Source organism: Schistocerca americana, chromosome 9, assembly GCF_021461395.2.
Source record: "Schistocerca americana isolate TAMUIC-IGC-003095 chromosome 9, iqSchAmer2.1, whole genome shotgun sequence".
Taxonomy (NCBI): Eukaryota; Metazoa; Arthropoda; class Insecta; order Orthoptera; family Acrididae; genus Schistocerca; species Schistocerca americana.
The window spans coordinates 288,215-311,664 of record NC_060127.1 but is presented as its reverse complement, the minus strand read 5'-3'; the positions used below and the strand labels follow the sequence as shown (position 1 = coordinate 311,664).

The 23,450-nt window shown below is 40.8% G+C and overlaps 1 protein-coding gene across 2 annotated transcripts in view; it reads left to right on the top strand.

The window, feature by feature from the left end:
* Positions 1-19,776, top strand: part of LOC124550847 (protein FAM177A1) — a 34,554-nt gene extending 14,778 nt beyond the window's left edge. For both annotated transcript variants that reach the window (XM_047125576.1, XM_047125575.1), the window contains one exon: positions 16,880-19,776. In XM_047125576.1, the coding sequence (XP_046981532.1) occupies positions 16,880-17,065 (186 nt within the window). In that variant the 3' untranslated portion in view covers positions 17,066-19,776. The remainder of the gene's footprint in view (positions 1-16,879) is intronic.
* Positions 19,777-23,450: the final 3,674 nt, after the last annotated feature.

Below are 23,450 nucleotides of genomic sequence, written 5' to 3'. Positions count from 1 at the left end.
GGCGTTCTGCAGGGTCCTGTTTTGAGTGTTGCTCTCTTTCTAGTGGCTATTGACAGTATGGTGGTGGCTGTGAGGTTAGGGTGCCCCTCCTCTTTGTATTCTGCAGATTTTTTTGCATTTATTTTTGTTTGTCCATGACGGGCATTGCCTTATGCAGACTGCAGGGAGCAGTACAGTAAGTGCAATCTTGGGCTCTTACTCCTGACTTCCATTTTTCGGCTACCAACATGTGCATTATTCATTTACTCTGATGTGGCTCTATCTGGCAATGGTCCAATCCAGTCTAGATTTCAGGAGTCTCGCATACTGCTCGGCATCACATTCAACACTCCATTGTGGGATACAATTGGCAACTGCTGTCTTTCAGGCTGGCCCCATGATTAGCTTTCTGTAGCAGAGGCAGAAGTTTCACGCTTGCAGGTTCTGCACCAACAAGAGTTGATCGCTTATGCGTTAGACATCTGTTCCCGGGGCACTCGAGCTGCAATCTCCTCTTTTCAGATACAGACGTCCACCTCCCACAAGGGTGGTGCTGGCCAGGGGTTAAGATGCCATCTGTATCTGGTCCCTTTTTTTACAAACTTCAGCTTTCTCCTTAACCCCGTTCTCCAGGCCTGCTCAAGTACACCTCTGTGTTGCATCCCCCGTCTGCAGCTCTGTGTTGACCTATCACAAAGGCTGAAAGACTTGGCTCATCATTAGTCCCTCCACCACCAATTATTCTCCAGTCTCCCTGCAGTTCAAGGTTCAGAAGTAGTCTATACCAATGGCGCAATAGTTGCCTGTCAAGCTGGCTTTGCATGTGTTCATGTGGGATGTAATAAACTCTGCTCTATGCAGATGGCAGAGTGTTTTCACTGTGGAGTTAGTAACACGCTCTTGAGCACATCCATTCCTGCAGCAGTGAGTCCGTCCTTACATTAATGATTCTTTGAGCAGTTTATGAGCTGTAGACCAGTGTTACCCTCGTCGTCCCTGGGTCCTGACAATTCGAGGTTCCCTTTTTGCCCTCGAACAATGTGGTTGTTCGGTGGTCTTTGTGTGCACCTTGGGTCATATTGGAATCCTGGCGAATGAACTCTCAGAGAATGTGGCCGAATTGGCTACTGGCAAGGCACCCCTCAAGATAGGTATTCTGGAACTGGACCTTTGATCAGTACATCTACATGTACCTGATTATTCTGCAATTCACGATTAAGTGCATGGCAGAGGGTTCATCGAACCAACTTCAAGCCATTTCTCTACACTCTAACAGCGCACAGGGAAAAACAGAGCACTTAAATCGTTCTATGTGAATTCTGATTTCTCTTATTGTATTGTGATGGTTATTTCTCGCTATGTAGGTGGGAGCCAGCAGAACATTTTCGCATTCAGACGAGAAAGTAGGTGATTGAAATTTCACGAGATGATTCTACCACAGTGAAAAATGCCCTTGTTTTAATGACTACCACCAAAATTAAAAATCAAAAGGTGAGAGATAAATAAACAAATACTAAACAAAATGCATACAAAACTCTCCCAGAGAGCATCCCAGAGTCACACAGAGAGCATCCCAGAGTGCCCCAGAGAGCTAAAACACTAAGAAGAATCGCTTCTCGGCTTTTGGCAAGATCAGTGTGTAGAAATGTATATAAAAATATTAAAAAAAAATTGGCTGTGTGCGCCGCCATATTGGCAGGTGACCTTGGACGAGTTTCACTTGGCAGCCGCAGCCCCGCGGTGGATCGCGCTCTAGTTTTAACAGAGCGCGATCCGCTGGAAAATTCAGCTTCCGGTCCGCCATGTTGCATTATCAGGGCGCTACTTCCTGCTGCGCCCAGTTCTTATCAGTGGGAACTTCCGCAGTACAGGCAGCTGCACGCTCATTTGACTCGAGGCAGCCGCACTGAGCACACAGCCATGCCGTACAGGAGGAGAAGATATACAAGAAGATCAAGAATGCCTGTGTACAAGACTGTGGATGCATTTAGTCTTACTCCTAATAATGTAGCACAAGAAGAGCTACTAAGTGAACCTATTACTTTTGTAGGAGCTAAGATTCACTTTTCTTGTACAACTACAGAGGTTGTAACTGGTAATAGTTGGTTAACTATTGCTCTTGTGAGGGGCAGTGATAAGCCTCAATTAGGCTTGGAGTCCTATTATGACAGAGATATTATTTGTTATGTCCTTTCACTCTCTCCCCTATTTCGCGATAACACAAAATGAGCTGTCCTCCTTTGAACGCTTTTAATTTCCTCTGTCAGTCCCATCAGATGTGGATCCCATGCTGCACAGCAAAACTCCAGAAGAGGGTGGACAAACATGTTGTATGCAGTCTCTTTAGTCGATCTGTTGCATTTTCGAAGTGCTCTACCAATGAATCCCAGTCTTTGGTTTGCTTTACTCGCAACTCTATGTGATCATTCCAATTTAAGTTCCAGAAAGAGATTTTCATGCTGCAGCGGAGTGTGTGCTGATATGAAACTTTCTGGCAGATTAAGACTGTGTGTTGGACCAAGACTCGAACTGAGGACCTTTGCGTTTCACAGGCAAGTGCTCTACCATCTGAGCTACCCAAGCATGACTCCAGACCCGTCCTCACAGCTTCAATTCTGCCAGTACCTCGTCTCCTACTTTCCAAACTGCAGTTCCTTCTCTAAATCCTCGCACAAACGAAAAAATGGCTGACATCGAAATAAGTGTCCAAGGAATAGAAAAGCAACTGGAATCACTCAACAGAGGAAAGTCCACTGGACCTGACGGGATACCAATTCGATTCTACACAGAGTACGCGAAAGAACTTGCCCCCCTTCTAACAGCCGTTTACTGCAAGTCTCTAGAGGAACGGAAGGTTCCAAATGATTGGAAAAGAGCACAGGTAGTCCCAGTCTTCAAGAAGGGTCGTCGAGCAGATGTGCAAAACTATAGACCTATATCTCTGACGTCGGTCTGTTGTAGAATTTTAGAACATGTTTTTTGCTCGAGTATCATGTCGTTTTTGGAAACCCAAAATCTACTATGTAGGAATCAACATGGATTCCGGAAACAGCGATCGTGTGAGACCCAACTCGCTTTATTTGTTCATGAGACCCAGAAAATATTAGATACAGGCTCCCAGGTAGATGCTATTTTTCTTGACTTCCGGAAGGCGTTCGATACAGTTCCGCACTGTCGCCTGATAAACAAAGTAAGAGCCTACGGAATATCAGGCTAGCTGTGTGGCTGGATTGAAGAGTTTTTAGCAGACAGAACACAGCATGTTGTTATCAATGGAGAGACATCTACAGACGTTAAAGTAACCTCTGGCGTGCCACAGGGGAGTGTTATGGGACCATTGCTTTCCACAATATATATATAAAGGACCTAGTAGATAGTGTCGGAAGTTCCATGCGGCTTTTCGCGGATGATGCTGTGGTATACAGAGAAGTTGCAGCATTAGAAAATTGTAGCGAAATACAGGAAGATCTGCAGCGGATAGGCACTTGTCGCAGGGAGTGGCAACTGACCCTTAACATAGACAAATGTAATGTATTGTGAATACATAGAAAGAAGGATCCTTTATTGTATGATTATATGACAGCGGAACAAACACTGGTAGCAGTTACTTCTGTAAAATATCTGGGAGTATGCGTGCGGAACGATTTAAAGTGGAATAATCATATAAAATTAATTGTTGGTAGGGTGGGAACCGGGTTGAGATTCATTGGGAGAGTCCTTAGAAAATGTAGTCCATCAACAAAGGAGGTGGCTTACAAAACGCTCGTTCGACCTATACTTGAGTATTGCTCATCAGTGTGGGATCCGTACCAGATCGGGTTGACACAGGAGATAGAGAAGATCCAAAGAAGAGTGGCGCATTTCGTCATAGGGTTATTTGGTAACCGTGATAGCGTTACGAAGATGTTTAGCAAACTCAAGTGGCAGACTCTGCAAGAGAGGCGCTCTGCATCGCGGTGTAGCTTGCTCGCCAGGTTTCGAGAGGGTGCGTTTCTGGATGAGGTATCGAATATATTGCTTCCCCCTACTTATACCTCCCGAGGAGATCACGAATGTAAAATTAGAGAGATTAGAGCGCGCACGGAGGCTTTCAGACAGTCGTTCTTCCCGCGAGCCATATGCGACTGGAACAGGAAAGGGAGGTAATGGCAGTAACACGTAAAGTGCCCTCTGCCACACACCGTTGGGTGGCTTGCGGAGTATAAATGTGGATGTAGATGTAGAACTTTACAGAAGCTCTTCTGCGAACCTTGCAGAACTAGCACTCCTGGAAGAAAGGAGGTAGAGTACTTGCCTGGGAAGGCAAAGGTCCTGAGTTAGAGTCTCGGTCAGGCACACAGTTTTAATCTGCCAGAAAGTTTCATATCAGCGCACACTCAGCTGCAGAGTGCAAATCTAAATCTACAACTAGATGGATACTCTGGAAATCACATTAAAGTACCTGGCAGAGAGTTCATCGAATCACCTTCACAATTGTCTGTTATTCCAATCTCATATAGTGCACGGAAAGAATGAGCACCTATATCTTTCTGTACGAGCTCTGACGTCCCTTATTTTACCGTGGTGATCGTTCCTCTCTATGTAGGTCGGTGTCAACAAAATATTTTCGCATTCATAGGAGAAAGTTGGTGACTGAAATTTCGTGAGAAGATCCTGTCGCAACAAAAAGCACTTTTTTAAATTTTATTTATTTATTTATTTTTTTTTTTTTTCCAGCCCAAATCCTGTACCATTTCTGTGACACTCTCTCCCATATTTCGCGGTAATACAAAACGTGCTGCCTGTCTTTGAACATTTTAGATTTACTCTGTTAGTCATATCTGGTAAGGATCCCACACTGCACAGCAGTATTCTAAAAGAGGATGGACAAGCATAGTGTAGACAGTCTCCTTAGTAGATCTGTTAAATTTTCTAAGTGTTCTGCCAATAAAACACAGTCTTTGGTTACCCTCCCCAACAACATTTTCCATGTGTTCCTTCCAATTTGTCTTTTCTAAATAGATTTGCAGTTCGTTTTGATCTTCTGATGACTGTATTAGTCGATAAATGACAGCATCGTCTGCAAACAACCAAATCGTCTCCAGAATCATTTATATAGATAAGGAACAGCAAAGGGCCTATAACACCACCTTGGGGAACACCAGAAATAACTTTTGTTTTACTCGATGACTTTCCATCAGTTACTACGAACTGTGACCTCTCTGACAGGAAATGGCACATCCAGTCACATAATTGAGACTATATTCCATTGTTGTTGTTGTTGTTGTTGTTGTTGTGGTCTTCAGTCTTGAGACTGGTTTGATGCAGCTCTCCATGCTACTCTATCCTGTGCAAGCCTCTTCATCTCCCAGTACCTACTGCAACCTACATCCTTCTGAATCTGCTTAGTGTATTCATCTCTTGGTCTCCCTCTACGATTTTTACCCTCCACGCTGCCTTCAATGCTAAATTTGTGATCCCTTGATGCCTCAGAACATGTCCTACCAACCGATCCCTTCTTCTGGTCAAGTTGTGCCACAAACTTCTCTTCTCCCCAATACTGTTCAATACTTCCTGATTAGTTATGTGATCTACCCATCTAATCTTCAGCATTCTTCTGTAGCATCATATTTCAAAAGCTTCTATTATCTTTTTGTCTAAACTATTTATCGTCCATGTTTCACTTCCATACATGGCTACACTCCGTACAAATACTTTCAGAAATGACTTCCTGACATTTAAATCTATACTCGATGTTAACAAATTTCTCTTCTTCAGAAACGCTTTCCTTGCCATTGCCAGTCTACATTTTATATCCTCTCTACTTCGACCATCATCAGTTATTTTGCTCCCCAAATAGCAAAACTCCTTTACTACTTTAAGTGTCTCATTTACTAATCTAATCCCTCAGAAGCGCCCGACTTAATTCGACTACATTCCATTATCCTCGTTTTGCTTTTGTTGATGTTCATCTTATACCCTCCTTTCAAGGTACTGTACATTCTGTTCAACTGCTCTTCCAAGTCCTTTGCTGTCTCTGGCAGAATTACAATATCATCGGCGAACTTCAAAGTTTTTATTTCTTCTCCATGGATTTTAATACCTACTCCAGATTTTTCTTTTGTTTCCTTTACTGCTTGCTCAATATACAGATTGAATAACATCAGGGAGAGCCTACAACCCTGTCTCACTCCCTTCCCAACCACTGCTTCCCTTTCATGTCCCTCGACTCTTATAACTGCCATCTGTTTCTGTACAAATTGTAAATAGCCTTTCGCCCCCTGTATTTTACCCCTGCCACCTTTAGAATTTGAAAGAGAGTATTCCAGTCAACATTGTCAAAAGCTTTCTCTAACTCTACAAATGCTAGAAACGTGGTTTGCCTTTCCTTAATCTTTCTTCTAAGATAAGTCATAAGGTCAGTATTGCCTCACGTGTTCCGGTGTTTCTACGGAATCCAAACTGATCTTCCCCGAGGTCGGCTTCTACTAGTTTTTCATTCGTCTGTAAAGAATTCGTGTTGGTATTTTGCAGCTGTGGCTTATTAAACTGATTGTTCGGTAATTTTCACATCTGTCAACACCTACTTTCTTTGGGATTGGAATTATTATATTCTTCTTGAAGTCTGAGGGTATTTCGCCTGTCTCATACATCTTGCTCACCAGACGGTAGAGTTTTGTCAGGACTGGCTCTCCCAAGGCCGTCAGTAGTTCCAATGGAATGTTATCTACTCCCGGGGCCTTGTTTCGACTCAGGTCTTTCAGTGCTCTGTCAAACTCTTCACGCAGTATTGTATCTCCCAATTCATCTTCATCTACATCCTCTTCCATTTCCATAATATTGTCCTCAAGTACATCGCCCTTGTGTAGACCCTCTATATACTCCTTCCACCTTTCTGCTTTCCCTTCTTTGCTTAGAACTGGGTTTCCATCAAAGCTCTTGATATTCATGCAAGTGGTTCTCCTTTCTCCAAAGGTCTCTCTAATTTTCCTGTAGGCAGTGTCTATCTTACTCCTAGTGAGATAAGCCTCTACATCCTTACATTTGTCCTCTAGCCATCCGTGCTTAGCCATTTTGCACTTCCTGTCAATCTCATTTTTGAGATGTTTGTATTCCTTTTTGCTTGCTTCATTTACTGCATTTTTATATTTTCTCCTTTCATCAATTAAATTCAATATTTCTTCTGTTACCCAAGGATTTCTACTAGCCCTCGTCCTTTTACGTACTTGATCCTCTGCTGCCTTCACTACTTCACCCCTCAAAGCTACCCATTCTTCTTCTACTGAATTTCTTTCCCCCATTCCTGTCAATTGTTCCCTTATGCTCTCCCTGGAACTCTGTTCAACCTCTGGTTCTTTCAGTTTATCCAGGTCCCACCTCCTTAAATTCCTACCTTTTTGCAGTTTCTTCAGTTTTAATCTACAGTTCATAACCAATAGATTGTGGTCAGAGTCCACATCTGCCCCTGGAAATGTCTTACAATTTAAAACCTGGTTCTTAAATCTCTGTCTTACCATTATATAATCTATCTGATACCTTTTAGTATCTCCAGGGTTCTTCCATGTATACAACCTTCTTTCATGATTCTTAAACCAAGTGTTAGCTATGATTATGTTGTACTCTGTGCAAAATTCTACGAGGCGGCTTCCTCTTTCATTTCTTAGCCCCAATCCATATTCACCTACTACGTTTACTTCTCTCCCTTTTCCTACACTCAAATTCCAGTCACCCATGACTATTAAATTTTCGTCTCCCTTCACTATCTGAATAATTTCTTTTATTTCATCATACATTTCTTCAATTTCTTCATCATCTGCAGAGCTAGTTGGCATATAAACTTGTACTACTGTAGTAGGTGTGAGCTTCATATCTATCTTGGCCACAATAATGCGTTCACTATGCTGTTTGTAGTAGCTTACCCGCATTCCTATTTTCCTATTCATTATTAAACCTACTCCTGCATTACCCCTATTTGATTTTGTGTTTATAACCCTGTAGTCACCTGACCAGAAGTCTTGTTCCTCCTGCCACCGAACTTCCCTAATTCCCACTATATCTAACTTTAACCTCTCCATTTCCCTTTTTAAATTTTCTAACCTACCTGCCCCCCCATGAACCATGGACCTTGCCGTTGGTGGGGAGGCTTGCGTGCCTCAGCGATACAGATAGCCGTACCGTAGGTGCAACCACAACGGAGGGGCATCTGTTGAGAGGCCAGACAAATGTGTGGTTCCTGAAGAGGGGCAGCAGCCTTTTCAGTAGTTGCAAGGGCAACAGTCTGGATGATTGACTGATCTGGCCTTGTAACAATAACCAAAACGGCCTTGCTGTGCTGGTACTGCGAACGGCTGAAAGCAAGGGGAAACTACAGCCGTAATTTTTCCCGAGGGCATGCAGCTTTACTGTATGATTACATGATGATGACGTCCTCTTGGGTAAAATATTCCGGAGTTAAAATAGTCCCCCATTCGGATCTCCGGGCGGGGACTACTCAAGAGGATGTCGTTATCAGGAGAAAGAAAACTGGCGTTCTACGGATCGGAGCGTGGAATGTCAGATCCCTTAATTGGGCAGGTAGGTTAGAAAATTTAAAAAGGGAAATGGATAGGTTGAAGTTAGATATAGTGGGAATTAGTGAAGTTTGGTGGCAGGAGGAACAAGACTTCTGGTCAGGTGACTACAGGGTTATAAACACAAAATCAAATAGGGGTAATGCAGGAGTAGGTTTAATAATGAATAGGAAAATAGGAATGCGGGTAAGCTACTACAAACAGCATAGTGAACGCATTATTGTGGCCAAGATAGATACGAAGCCCACGCCCACTACAGTAGTACAAGTTTATATGCCAACTAGCTCTGCAGATGACGAAGAAATTGAAGAAATGTATGATGAAATAAAAGAAATTATTCAGATTGTGAAGGGAGACGAAAATTTAATAGTCATGGGTGACTGGAATTCGAGTGTAGGAAAATGGAGAGAAGGAAACATAGTAGGTGAATATGGATTGGGGGACAGAAATGAAAGAGGAAGCCGCCTGGTCGAATTTTGCACAGAGCACAACATAATCATAACTAACACTTGGTTTAAGAATCATGAAAGAAGGTTGTATACATGGAAGAACCCTGGAGATACTAAAAGGTATCAGATAGATTATATAATGGTAAGACAGAGATTTAGGAACCAGGTTTTAAATTGTAAGACATTTCCAGGGGCAGATTTGGACTCTGACCACAATCTATTGGTTATGACCTGTAGATTAAAACTGAAGAAACTGCAAAAAGGTGGGAATTTAAGGAGATGGGACCTGAATAAACTAAAAGAACCAGAGGTTGTACAGAGATTCAGGGAGAGCATAAGGGAGCAATTGACAGGAATGGGGGAAATAAATACAGTAGAAGAAGAATGGGTAGCTTTGAGGGATGAAGTAGTGAAGGCAGCAGAGGATCAAGTAGGTAAAAAGACGAGGGCTAGTAGAAATCCTTGGGTAACAGAAGAAATATTGAATTTAATTGATGAAAGGAGAAAATATAAAAATGCAGTAAGTGAAACAGGCAAAAAGGAATACAAACGTCTCAAAAATGAAATCGACAGGAAGTGCAAAATGGCTAAGGAGGGATGGCTAGAGGACAAATGTAAGGATGTAGAGGCCTATCTCACTAGGGGTAAGATAGATACCGCCTACAGGAAAATTAAAGAGACCTTTGGAGATAAGAGAACGACTTGTATGAATATCAAGAGCTCAGATGGAAACCCAGTTCTAAGCAAAGAAGGGAAAGCAGAAAGGTGGAAGGAGTATATAGAGGGTCTATACAAGGGCAATGTACTTGAGGACAATATTATGGAAATGGAAGAGGATGTAGATGAAGATGAAATGGGAGATATGATACTGCGTGAAGAGTTTGACAGAGCACTGAAAGACCTGAGTCGAAACAAGGCCCCCGGAGTAGACAATATTCCATTGGAACTACTGACGGCCGTGGGAGAGCCAGTCCTGACAAAACTCTACCATCTGGTGAGCAAGATGTATGAAACAGGCGAAATACCCTCAGACTTCAAGAAGAATATAATAATTCCAATACCAAAGAAAGCAGGTGTTGACAGATGTGAAAATTACCGAACTATCAGCTTAATAAGTCACAGCTGCAAAATACTAACACGAATTCTTTACAGACGAATGGAAAAACTAGTAGAAGCCAATCTTGGGGAAGATCAGTTTGGATTCCGTAGAAACACAGGTACACGTGAGGCAATACTGACCTTACGACTTATCTTAGAAGAAAGATTAAGGAAAGGCAAACCTACGTTTCTAGCATTTGTAGACTTAGAGAAAGCTTTTGACAATGTTGACTGGAATACTCTCTTTCAAATTCTAAAGGTGGCAGGGGTAAAATACAGGGAGCGAAAGGCTATTTACAATTTGTACAGAAACCAGATGGCAGTTATAAGAGTCGAGGGACATGAAAGGGAAGCAGTGGTTGGGAAGGGAGTAAGACAGGGTTGTAGCCTCTCCCCGATGTTGTTCAATCTGTATATTGAGCAAGCAGTAAAGGAAACAAAAGAAAAATTCGGAGTAGGTATTAAAATTCATGGAGAAGAAATAAAAACTTTGAGGTTCGCCGATGACATTGTAATTCTGTCAGAGACAGCAAAGGTCTTGGAAGAGCAGTTGAATGGAATGGACAGTGTCTTGAAAGGAGGATATAAGATGAACATCAACAAAAGCAAAACAAGGATAATGGAATGTAGTCTAATTAAGTCGGGTGATGCTGAGGGAATTAGATTAGGAAATGAGGCACTTAAAGTAGTAAAGGAGTTTTGCTATTTGGGGAGCAAAATAACTGATGATGGTCGAAGTAGAGAGGATATAAAATGTAGGCTGGCAATGGCAAGGAAAGCGTTTCTGAAGAAGAGAAATTTGTTAACATCCAGTATTGATTTAAGTGTCAGGAAGTCATTTCTGAAAGTATTCGTATGGAGTGTAGCCATGTATGGAAGTGAAACATGGACGATAAATAGTTTGGACAAGAAGAGAATAGAAGCTTTCGAAATGTGGTGCTACAGAAGAATGCTGAAGATTAGATGGGTAGATCACATAACTAATGAGGAAGTATTGAATAGGATTGGGGAGAAGAGAAATTTGTGGCACAACTTGACCAGAAGAAGGGATCGGTTGGTAGGACATGTTCTGAGGCATCAAGGGATCACCAATTTAGTATTGGAAGGCAGCGTGGAGTGTAAAAATTGTAGAGGGAGACCAAGAGATGAATACACTAAGCAGATTCAGAAGGATGTAGGTTGCAGTAGGTACTGGGAGATGAAAAAGCTTGCACAGGATAGAGTAGCATGGAGAGCTGCATCAAACCAGTCTCAGGACTGAAGACCACAACAACAACAACAACAACAACAACCTACCTGCCCGATTAACGGATCTGACATTCCACGCTCCGATCCCTAGAACGCCAGTTTTATCTCTCCTGATAACGACATCCTCTTGAGTAGTCCCCGCCTGGAGATCCGAATGGGGGACTATTTTACCTCCGGAATATTTTACCCAAGAGGACGCCATCATCATTTAATCATACAGTAAAGCTGCATGCCCTCGGGTAAAATTACGGCTGTAGTTTCCCCTTGCTTTCAGCCGTTCGCAGTACCAGCACAGCAAGGCTGCAATTTCACTATGAGCTGCTTGTGTGGTACACTGTCAAAAGCCTTCCAGAAATCCAGGAATACAGAATCGATCTGAAATCCCTTGTCAATAGCACTCAGCACTTCATGCGAATAAAGAGCTAGTTGTTTCACAGGAACAATGTTTCCTAAACCCATCTTCGAGGTAGTTCATAATGTTCGAACACAATATATGTTCTAAAATCCTGCTGCATATCAATGTTAACAATGTGGGCCTGTAATTTAGTGGATTACTCCTACCTTTCTTGAATATTGGTGTTGCCTGTGCAACTTTCCAGTATTTGGATACGGATCTTTCGTCGAGCAAACGGTTGTATATGATTAAGTATGGAGCTAATGCATCAGAATATTCTGAAAGAAACGTAATTGGTATAGTTTGGACCAGAAGACTTGCTTTTATTAAGTGATTTGAGTTGCTTCACTACTCGGAGGATATTTGCTTCTACGTTACTCATGCTGGCAGCTGTTCTCGATTCGAATCCTGGAATATTTACTTTGCATTCTTTTATTAAGGCATTTCGGAAGGTTGTGTTTAGTAACTCTGTTTTGGCAGCACTGTCTTCGATAGTATCTCCATTGCTGTCGCGCAGATAAGGCATTGATTGTTTCTTGCCGCTAACGTACTTCACATACAACCAGAATCTCTTTGGATTTTCTGCCAGGTTTGGAGATAAATTTTTGTTGTGGAAACTGTTATAAGCATCTCTCATTGAAGGCCACATTAAATTTCGAGCTGCTGTGAAAGATGGTCAATCTTAGGGATTTTGCGTCTATTTAAATTTGACATGTTTGTTTCGTTGTTTCTGCAAGTGTTCTAACCTGTTTTGTGTACCAAGGAGGATCAGCTCCATCATTTGTTAATTTATTTGGTATAAATTTCTTTCTGGTAACATCCCCAGGCTGTGGCTTAGCCATGTCTCTGCAATATCCTTTCTTCCAGGTATGCTAGTTCTTAAAGGTTCGCAGAAGAGCGTCTGTGAAGTTTGGAAAGTAGGAGATGAGGTACTGACAGAATTGAAGCTGTGAGGACAGGTTCCTAGTCTTGCTTGGGTAGCTCAGATGGTAGAGCACTTGCCCGCGAAAGGCTAAGGTCTCTAGTTCAAGTCTCGGTCTGGCACACAGTTCTAATCTGCCAGAAAGTTCAAATTTAAGTTACTCATAATTGTAATCTACAAGTATTTAGTTGAATTCATAACCTGTATATTTTTGTGATTTATTGTGTAACCAAAGTTTAGGGGAATACTTTTAGTATTCGTGTGTATGACTTCACACTTTTTATTATTTAGAGTCAAATGCCACTTCTTTCACCGTACAAATATCTTGTCTAAATCATTGTGCAGTTGGCTTCAATTATCTGATGACTTTACAAGATGGTAATGACAGCGTGATCTAGCAACAATCTAAGAGGGGTGCTCCGATGGGCTCCTTTTTCTTAGAGATAATTCATTATGTTCAAATACAGAATATGTTCCAAAACTCTATTGCAAACCGATGTTAGTGATATGGGTCTGTAATTCAGTGAATTACTGCTGTTTCCTTTCTTGGATATTTGTGACTTGTGCAACTTTCCAATCTTTAGTTTCAAATGCTTTGATGAGCAAGTGGTTGTATGTCATTGTTAGATTGGAGCTATTGTATCAGCATATTCTGAAAGGAACCTGACTCGTATGTAGTCTGGACTGAAAGCCGTCGCTTATTATGTGATTCAAGCTGCTTCACTACACTGTGGGTATCTACTTCTAAGTTACTTATGTTGGCAGTTATTCTAGATTTGTAAGATTTATGTTAGCCTCTTTGGTGGATGTGTTTCAGAAAAAGTTTAGTAACTCTGCTTTAGTGACACTGTCATCAGCGACATAACAACTGTTATTGCATCATGAAGGTATTGATTGTGTCTTCCCGCTGCTGTACTTTACATATGATCAGAATCACTTTGGGTTTTCTGGCGGATTTTGAGACAGTTTGGTTGTGGAAGCTATTAAAAGCATCTCAGATTGAAATTTGTGCTAAATTTCGAATTTCTGTATAATTTCACCAATCTTGTGGAATTTGCATTCTTTTAAATTTGGCTTTTTTCCCCCCCAAGTGTGTTCTTATCCATTTAGTGGACCAGGGGGGGGATCAGTTTCATTGCTTATTAATTTGTGGTGCAGACTCTTAACTGCAGTAAATACAATTTCCCTGAATTCAAACCACATCTGGTGTATGCTTACAGTCAGATTGGAAGGAGTGTAGACTGTCTGGAGTGTAGATTGTCTCTTGGATAGGTGTCTAACAAATTTTAAAAAATTTACTTTGCATTTATTTTTGGTGGGTTCTGATGTTACGGCATTCAGTCTTGCGACAACTGGTGGTCACTAATCTCTGTATCCACCATGATGCCCTGTATTTGTTCAGGATTTTTTGTTGCTAGTAGGTCAAGTAATGTTGGCTCTTGAACTAATTATTTGAAATAATTTCCTGAGAAAGCATTCAGTACAATTTCTGACAATGTTTTATGCCTACTGCTGGCTTTAAACATATATTTCTCCCAACATATCGAGGGCAGATTTAAGTCCCCCACCAACTAATATTGTATAAGTGGGGTACCTATTTGAAATGACTCAAATTTTTCTTTGAACTGTTCAGCAACTGCATCATCTGAGCCAAACCAATCATTAATTTATTCTGGTTGTCAAGTATAACCTCAACCCACATTAACTCACAGGGACTATCCACTTCAATTTCACCACAATTACTTTTGACAGCAGTAAACACGAGGTACTGGCAGAAGTAAAGCTGTGAGTACCGGGCGTGAGTCGTGCTTCGGTAGCTCAGTTGGCAGAGCACTTGCCCGCGAAAGGCAAAGGTCCCGAGTTCGAGTCTCGGTCGGGCACACAGTTTTAATCTGCCAGGAAGTTTCAGTAAACACTTGTCCACTGACTTTATTAAATCTGTCGTTTCTGAACACGACTAGGTCCTTTGAAAAATTTCGGCTCAACTTACTTCCAGTTTAGCCAATTTTCTGTGTGATTTGATATCCAGTGCTTTCTATTAGCACTTGGAGCTATGGTTCTTTTCAATGCAGCTATGACAATTTACAACTACAATATCAATTTTTGCTATCTCTACCTTCCTGTGTTTGCCCTGCACCCTTCTAGACTGACACACATTTTGTGGTTTCCCAAGACCCTCTAACCTAAAAAACCACCCAGTCCCCACTACCCATGTAGCCACTTCAAGTTTGTAGTGGACTTCTGATCTATTAAGCGGAACCGGAAACCCACTACCCAATGACGCAAGTTGAAGGAATCTGCAGCCTACACTATTTCAGAACCTCCTGACCCTTTGATTCAGTCCCTCAACTTGTCTCTGTACCAAAGGACCACAGGCTTAGTTCAACTAGCCAGCTGAAACAAGAGTGTATCTCTTCTGATCTGAAGTCACACACATTGTTTGGTACTGGCATGAGCCACCACCCGCAGCTGGCTGCACCTTGTGCTCTTCATGGCTTCCAGAAGGATCTTTCCCATATCTGGAATGGCTGCACATGGAGTCACACTAGACTCCTTCCCCTTCTTTGCAGGCATATTCCTAAGAAGCCTCATTATGTGTCTAACATTGCAGCTTCCAACAACCAGCAAATCCGACTTCCTCTGGAACAGGAGGAGCGTCTTTATCTGGCTCTGGGAAATCATCAGCCACATATAGCACCTGAAACCTGTTTGTCAGACAAAGTGGGGTGACCTTTTGATCAGCCCCATGCGAAGTCTTCAGATTTCTGCCAGGCCCTGGAATGACCTCCCACTCAACCACAAGTGAGAGGTCAGCCTTAGTGCAGGCAGTAACTGGGGCGATCACAGCATTAGACCAAACGGGGGGGATATGTGGGATGTACTCAACTTCCCTCAGATCCCTATGTCCGACCTCCCCCTCCCTGTCCCACAGTGATGCCCATTGGCAACAGCTTCAAGCTTTGTGATGGAAGCCAACACAGCCTGGAGCTGTGAGCAAAAGGTTACCAACTGAGCTCGAATCTGTACGCAGCAATCACAGTCCCTATCCATACTAAAGACAGCCAAACATATACACTAGACAGTTAACAAATGTGGAACTGTGCCTGATAAATAAACATGCATGAAATTAATGACTTTAAACTAAAAAAGCATTTAAACATGTAAGAAATTATGAAAGTAAACTAGTAAATATGCAGATAACTGAAAATAAGTCACTCCATTCAGAGTTTGTTAACCAAGCTTTGTACTTGGAAGTTTTGAAAAGATTGCACAGCAGTGTGCTGCGGAAGTGGCGTTATTTGTGGCAGTCGGGTGGCTAATTATTATTATTATTATTATTATTATTATTATTATTATTATTATTATTATTATCATCCCCCCCCCCCCCAATGTGACGATGCCCCTGCTTACATTGAACTTGACCAAAAATGGTAGGACCCCTTTTCCTCACTTCCAATACCCACCTGGCCTTGCCCCATGTGACTCTTTTGTTTCCTAGAATCAAAATATGTGAAAGGAAAATATTTTGCTGATGTTGCGGAAGTGAAGATAAAATGAGAGGTACTGTCAAGCATCACAGAAGATGAATTTAAACAGTGTTTTGAAAACCTGAATAAAAGATTAGATAAGTGTATTAGTGCAATTGGAGAGTACTTTGAAGGCTATTGAAGGTTTGTTCTTGAAATTTGAATAAATAAGTTAAAAAAAGTACAGTTCCCTCTGCTTAACTCTTGTGGTGCTGTTTACATGCCTGTGATGAAATGCACAGTTCTTATTTGGGTTTTCTCCAATTTGTCTGTTAATTGTACCAAGCAAGAGTCCAAAAGTGGTGGGCAGTTGTGGAAAATTCATCAGTCTTCTGTACACTACCACCATTCATTGATAAAGCACACTTCTCGGATTCTTCCTGGTACCTGCCTTTCGCACAACTAGTGTTATTTCCACCACAAAGCACTCTGGACAAACCTCCCTAGCACTGGGTCTCAAATCGGTAGTTAAACACACTTTCATGTTAGCCTTCTAGTAACCACTTGCTCCACTACCCAATAATAGAAGAAAGTCCCAAGTCAGATTTAGAAAACACACACACACACACACACACACACACACACACACACACACACGACCCATGTTGTCTCAGAGTGCTAAGGCCTGATTGCAGACACTTCTGTAACTAATTTTTCATTAATAAAATAACAAATACCTGTTATAAAGCATCTAACTGAACTCCTCCATGTAGGAAGAAGAAGAAAAGAAACGACAAGACCTGGAAATGGGTGGATGGTCAGGGAGTGGCTCAAAAGATATTCTGGAGAAGAGTGGTGACATGCAGATGGCATCACTACCGCTGAAAGGTGGTGACTCTGGCAAGGGCACAGCCACACAGAGTTCTGTTGCAGGATCAGAAGACCAGAAGAAATATTGATGCTCTGTTTCATCGAAAATATCCCATAATTTTCTGGACTGAGCAGACATCTTGATGGATTTTGGCAGTACGGGCGAGGAGACTTTCTGTAACGGTAACAGCATGGTGTGCCTTGTTGTACAGAAAATGGAATTTACATTACTTGAAAACTATGCATTGTGCTTGTTGCCTCTGATTAATTTAAAAAATAACTGTATCTGTTTATGGTTACTGATCGCATTGTTCAACTTCTTTATGTAAAATGTTCTTTTTTGTGTGAACCTAATTTGTAATGCATGTGCTCTGAGAGGGAAAAAATACATATTAATGTCAGCTCAGTATTTGTTTACAAATTGACAGGAAGTAGTACAAACATAAGAAGCGACATGAATTGAAGACCTGTGGATTAGTTTGCTACCTCTTCTGTTTAGTGTATAGCCAGAACTGAAGGTGTTATCTTTTACAGAAAAATAATTAACTAAACAAATTTTTGGTCTGTGCTAATCTGTCAGGTAGAATAATGTGACAGTAGCTAACATTGTGCTGATAATGAGTTTGTCATAAAATGCATTACTAGGTACCTGAGACTGTAGCTGTTTCCTCTTTTCACTTTATTGAGTTCCACAAGGGATGAAATGTATTAAAATTTTAAAATCAAGTAAATAATGCCTTATAAAGTGAAATGATCTACTTAAGCACACTTACACACAATCATTTTAATTATAATTTTGAGCTCATTTGTATATTAATTCTTGAGAGCAGAATTGGGAACTGCTGTTATTAAGACAATGTAGCTTTTTTTCCTTTTTTTTTTTCTTTTTTTAAAGGTGATTAAGAAATCCTTACCCTTGCAAGTGACACTTCCCGTTGTTCACTTTTTCAGCGTTGTTACAGTGGTACGTTATTTATAAAAATATAAATTTTATCTGTTAATCAATTTCTAAGTTTATTGTATTGATTACATTGTGTCTATCTACCAGCGCTTTCTCGTTTGGTAAGTTACAGCATCTTTGTTTTTTATATATATGATTACAGAATAAGTTATACTCAGAAACTGCCTCCATTATCTAGTCTTGAAAGTTGTATGCATGTATATATTGTTCATGCTTATACTTCCTCACACCTAGAAAATCAATTACGCTGCAAGCACATTAGTTTCCTTGTTTTAAGTTTTGTTTTCAAATTTGTGGAAAGTGTTCAAGAAATAAACACACATTTCCAAGAAATTAATCAATCCTGCATAATCAGTTTCAAAATTCTACGATAATATTCATATGCTTCTTTAATTCCTTGTATTTTTATGTGAAAAAGATGAGACACCATTTTGCGGAGAATAAAGTTGTGTATTTTTAATGAACCGAGATACATAACAACACAACTTCCACAGAAGGCGGTATGATTTAACAGTACAGATGTTTCTTCTCCCCGCCGCAGAAATCTATTTATTATGAGAAATGTTTTAGCATCAAAGAGAATTGTGACATGACACAAGGTTTTCCACCCTTACAGTTACCATTAATTTATTCCTATCACTGGCCTCTTCAAAGTTATGAAAGTGTTACATATTGCCTTTATTTTTTATTATATTTATTTATTTATTTATTTATTTTCACTGTAAAGATGGAGGGCATATTATAGAAATGATACCTCTGTAAGGATGTGCTCTAAACATGGTACCCATGTTCTCGATGCAAATAGTCAGTTACATGTGAGAGTCACTCTCAAAACTCTGATTATCTAGTTAACCTTTTAATTTTACAATGCGAGGATAGTGACAATGCTAGTGGGAAATGCATTTCAATTTGTTTAGTTTCTCACACAAAATGATGATAATCTGACCCACACCCCACGAGGTGACTGGAGACGTTTGTCACAGAAGTTGAGCCTCGTGCCTGATGGTAGGTACTGTTTGTTGCTTATTTGAAGCTCTCTGGAGGAAGCAGTTTGCACATCGTACAGCTGGTGGCCTCTCTGATGTCGTGTCTTCGACAATTTATTTTCTCTTGGGCTTTAAGCATGAAGACTGTCAAGTGTCTACAGTACACTTACTGAGTCGGATATAATAGAGATCTCATTTAATAAAACGCACTAATTCTGCTTATCAGTGGCATCATTTCTCGATCTAAAAATACAAAGAAAATTGAATTGATATTGAGGAGTGGCTAATTTACCATGCTTTTTGTCTTGTGGTTGCATGTTTTTGTGTGGGACTAGAAACTGCTGTTTTTGTATTAATATTAGAATTAGGTATAGTAAAAATTTCTAATGTATCACACATAAGGAGTATCAGTTTACTGGTACCATCTACAGTGAGTGCTCTGAACTGTGACAGCTTTAGACAGATCCACTATGACAGTAAATAGCGTGTATTCAGTGTGGGACTCTTGTGCAGTAAAGACAATAACTTGGAGCTCTTTCTGTAATAAGTAGTTGAATTTTGATTTTGCTTTTATTCAATGCGATCACATCTTTATTAACAATATTTTTGTCTAAGAAAATACGTGCAGCTGTTCGAATGAATGGGAGTCCCAACAGTATTAACCTTTCTGCAGTTGCGTATACCTCTTGACAAAACGCTTCTGTAAAGATACCTTATACTGTATGTATATAAGGTGAATTGTCAAATTTGATGTACATTTGACATATTTGTATACAAAAAGTTGAACTGTATTTTTTGATGTTTGTAACAATCATTATATACAAATAAAATGATGTAACTCAGTGTTTGGAAAGATTTCTTTGATGAGAGCTTGTTATGTATGTATGTATGTATGTATGTTCATGCACATATTAAATCTATCCTGTAATGTGTAGGACGGGCTAAAGTATGGAGCAGGTAAAAAAAAAGTGTTACTGTAAATTGCTTGTAACAAAGACTCTCGGGCAACATAGATTTATGAAAATAGCTGCAGAGAAATTAAAACAATAAACTAGAACAAAAAAGAACCCGTGTGAAAAATACATCAAAATACACACAGTATTAGGATTGGTATACGTTGTACACATACATGACAATTAAAATACACTAGTATCCTAAATTAAAGCAATAAACTATTTCGCCATACTGTGTCTAATTCGCGATATAATCATTCAAACTTTAAACAGATGTATGTATGATAGTGTTCTGCACGGAATATGGCATTCCGATCAATGGACGACCGTGCCGACAGTAACATCAGGGCACCTATCAAACAGCTTAGTGTTTGCTGGGTAGTCCCACATTCACAGACATTGTGTACACAGTCACAGACAGTGCAGTGCAGTCTGATTGGCATCTCCTATGTGCTGGACGGTCACAGAAAGAATGGTAGCATGACAATTGCTAAATATCCAGTGAGCCATTGCCTTAATGTGACTCATTCTGTTGTTTCTCGGATGTGGTGACAGTTGAGAGAGACCAATCTGTATCCTATAGACAGAGTGCAGGGCAAACCGCGTGTGACATAAAGAGGACTGTTATTTGGCTGTAAGGTCACAATGGCACCACTTTAGTATTGGATGGCAACTAGCATCATCTGACCTCGCAGAATCCACTGGAACTGTTGGATCCAAGCAAATGGTGTACTGAAGGCTTCAGCAGAGCGGCCTTTGTCGGAGAATTGTTGTCTGTGTACCTCTGTCACATTTTCGCAGAACAGAACATCTAGAGTGGAGTCATCGACATACCACCTGGACAATCGGTGGACGAATGTTGTTTTCACAGATGAGTCCCGTTTTGGTCTGGAGAGTGATTTGATGGATTCACCTCTGGAGGGAATGTGAAACACGATTTTGGAACCTAAACATTGTGGAAAGAGACCGATACCAAGGATCCCTAATGGTGGGGGCAAGGATTATGTTGACCACTGTAACACCTCTTCATTAAATTGTGCGGGTGAATTGGCAAGGTTTAAGTGCTGTCAAGTATCGTAAGGAGATTGTGGACCTCGCGCGCAGCTGTTGCGAGGTGCTGTGGGCCCAGACTTCGTATTGATGCACGATAATGACCCACTTCGTAGAGCAAAGGTATTTGATGTTGGAAATGGAAGATATTACACATGTCACAGTCTGCTCGCTCTCCCTATTTGAATTTCATAGAGCAGGTCTGGGATGCTCTAAGGAGACTGGTTGCATCACGTCAGCACCCAACAACAACAACTCTCAAAGACCAGCAAGCAGTTATGCGGGAAGAATGGGCATTATTGTCTCAACATGAGACTGATGAAATCATTCACAGCATGCCCCCTCATTGTCAGGCCTGTATTGCTGCCGGAAGTGGTTGTACCCCCATACTGAGCACATAAACCAGTTGTCAGAATATTTGTGCACAAATTCATTGAGTTGGAAAAAATTAAGAACATTTTTGTCTAACTTTATGCATGTTGGAATTGTTTATGTTCTGTATTCTTTACACTGTTTCTACTTTACTAGCATGTGTTTATACTGTTTTGTAGGAAAATAAATGCAACCCTGCAAAATTTCAGTTTGTTGCTTTAATTTTGGACACAAGTGTATATGCATAGAGACTGTATGTCTGTCTTTTAAAAAAATCATGTAATAAAGTTTTATCAAGTGAGTACATCTCTATTTTTAAAAAGCGCACTGTGTAGCCCTTGGAGTTATTTTTCAGTGAATTAAGTATTTTAATACTGGAATACAGTAACTTAACGTTAGGAAAGGTGTACATTTTTGAAATCACAATGGTGGTCACATCCCTGCCTTGTATTGTGAGCATAGTACATTTCATTGGTTTCATAGGACTGTCAACCATGAAGCTCATCATGGAATAAATATTTCGTGGAGTACTGGTTAGTAGCCCAAGTCTCTCATAAAGACTACTAAGGAGCTTCTTGGTGGAACTCTGCACATAATTCTGACAACCTTTTTCTGCAAAAATAAAGTTTTCTTTGATAATTCTATAGCACATAATATAGTTGGCATATCCAAAGTAAGCGAACTTTGTGAGGCTGATGTTTCCAATGAGATAGTTCTAATAGCTAAAGGAGCCATAAACAATCTTTTTATAGTATGGAAGATGTGAGCTCTGCAGCTAATCTGCTATCTACTTGGAGGCCTAAGAATTTGGAGCAAAATACTCTTTACTGACCAATGTATACAGTAGGTACCTCCAGTGGAATTTTGTAATTGGCACTGAAATGGATGTAGTTATTTTTGCCCTTGTTTACTAACAGCGAATTTACTTTGAAGTGGGGTAGGAGTTCTGAGAACAATTTATTGATGTTAGACTTTAGATTGGTGGAATGTCTTCTGTTTATTACATTGCTGATATTCTCAGCAAACAATTGAACCTAAATGTTTTGTGCAACATAGGTAGGTATAGAAGAAACAGCAGTGGACTGAAGACAGATGCCTAAGGGACTCCATGGAGTACAGTGCCCGGATCTGACTTTATCCTCCTCCAGCCTGCTTTGCTGCTTTCTCCAAAAGTACTCCTATTTCCTTTCTTGAAGCAGGATTTGGACACTTGCCCACTGCTCCTCTGACGCCCCAGTGGGGCACTTTAAGAAGTATTCTGTGATCCACACAATCAAAAGCCTTAGAAAGATCAGAACATATACCAATTGTCGACCAGTCTCCAGCTATCATCTAGCCTTATAAAGAGTAGCTTATAGTCTTTAATAAACTGTGCTCTGATGCATTCCAGTCAGCTATCATGTCTACGGTAAATATTTTTTGGAGATTTTACGGCTGACTGATCTGGGACACAAGTGACATCCTAGATCATCTTAGAAATGTTAGCTCAGGTCTGCATAGAAGCAATGCAACAAAGCTGTGAGATTTTCTTTGAATTGTCAAGTGTGCACGCAGGTATTACTGTGATGACATAGGAAAGGCCTGATCCTAATTGTTACCTCAGCATGAAGACATCTAAAACAAAGTTTGACATCGTGTTTTGTGACAAAAGTGTGATTCAGCTTTTATAAAGTACTTTATTTACAGGCCGAGTAGCTTTATCCTTGTATAAACATTACTAATTATGTATATATAAAAAACAAAGATGCTGTGACTTACCAAACGAGAAAGCGCTGGTAGATACACACTAAAAAACACACACAAATTTCAAGCTTTCGCAACCCAAGGTCGCTTCATCAGGAAAGAGGGAAAGACGATAGGATGTGGGTTTTATGGGAGAGGGTAAGGAGTCATTCCAGTCCCTGGAGCGGAAAGACTTACCTTAGGCTAGGCGCAAATTGAGACGCGTATAGTGCGTGTGGCGCGACGCAGTGCAGCGCGCATTTTTGTAACTTCACAGGTTGAAATGGGACCGCGCAAATCGCGACGCGACTGGGACTCGACACTCGCTTACGCCAGGTCACGCGGCGTTGTGGTTGTGGCACAGTTTCTCGCGTCGCGCGTGCCTCGGTAGCCCCATTGGAAATTTGGGGCGGGGAGCGGAAAAGTATCC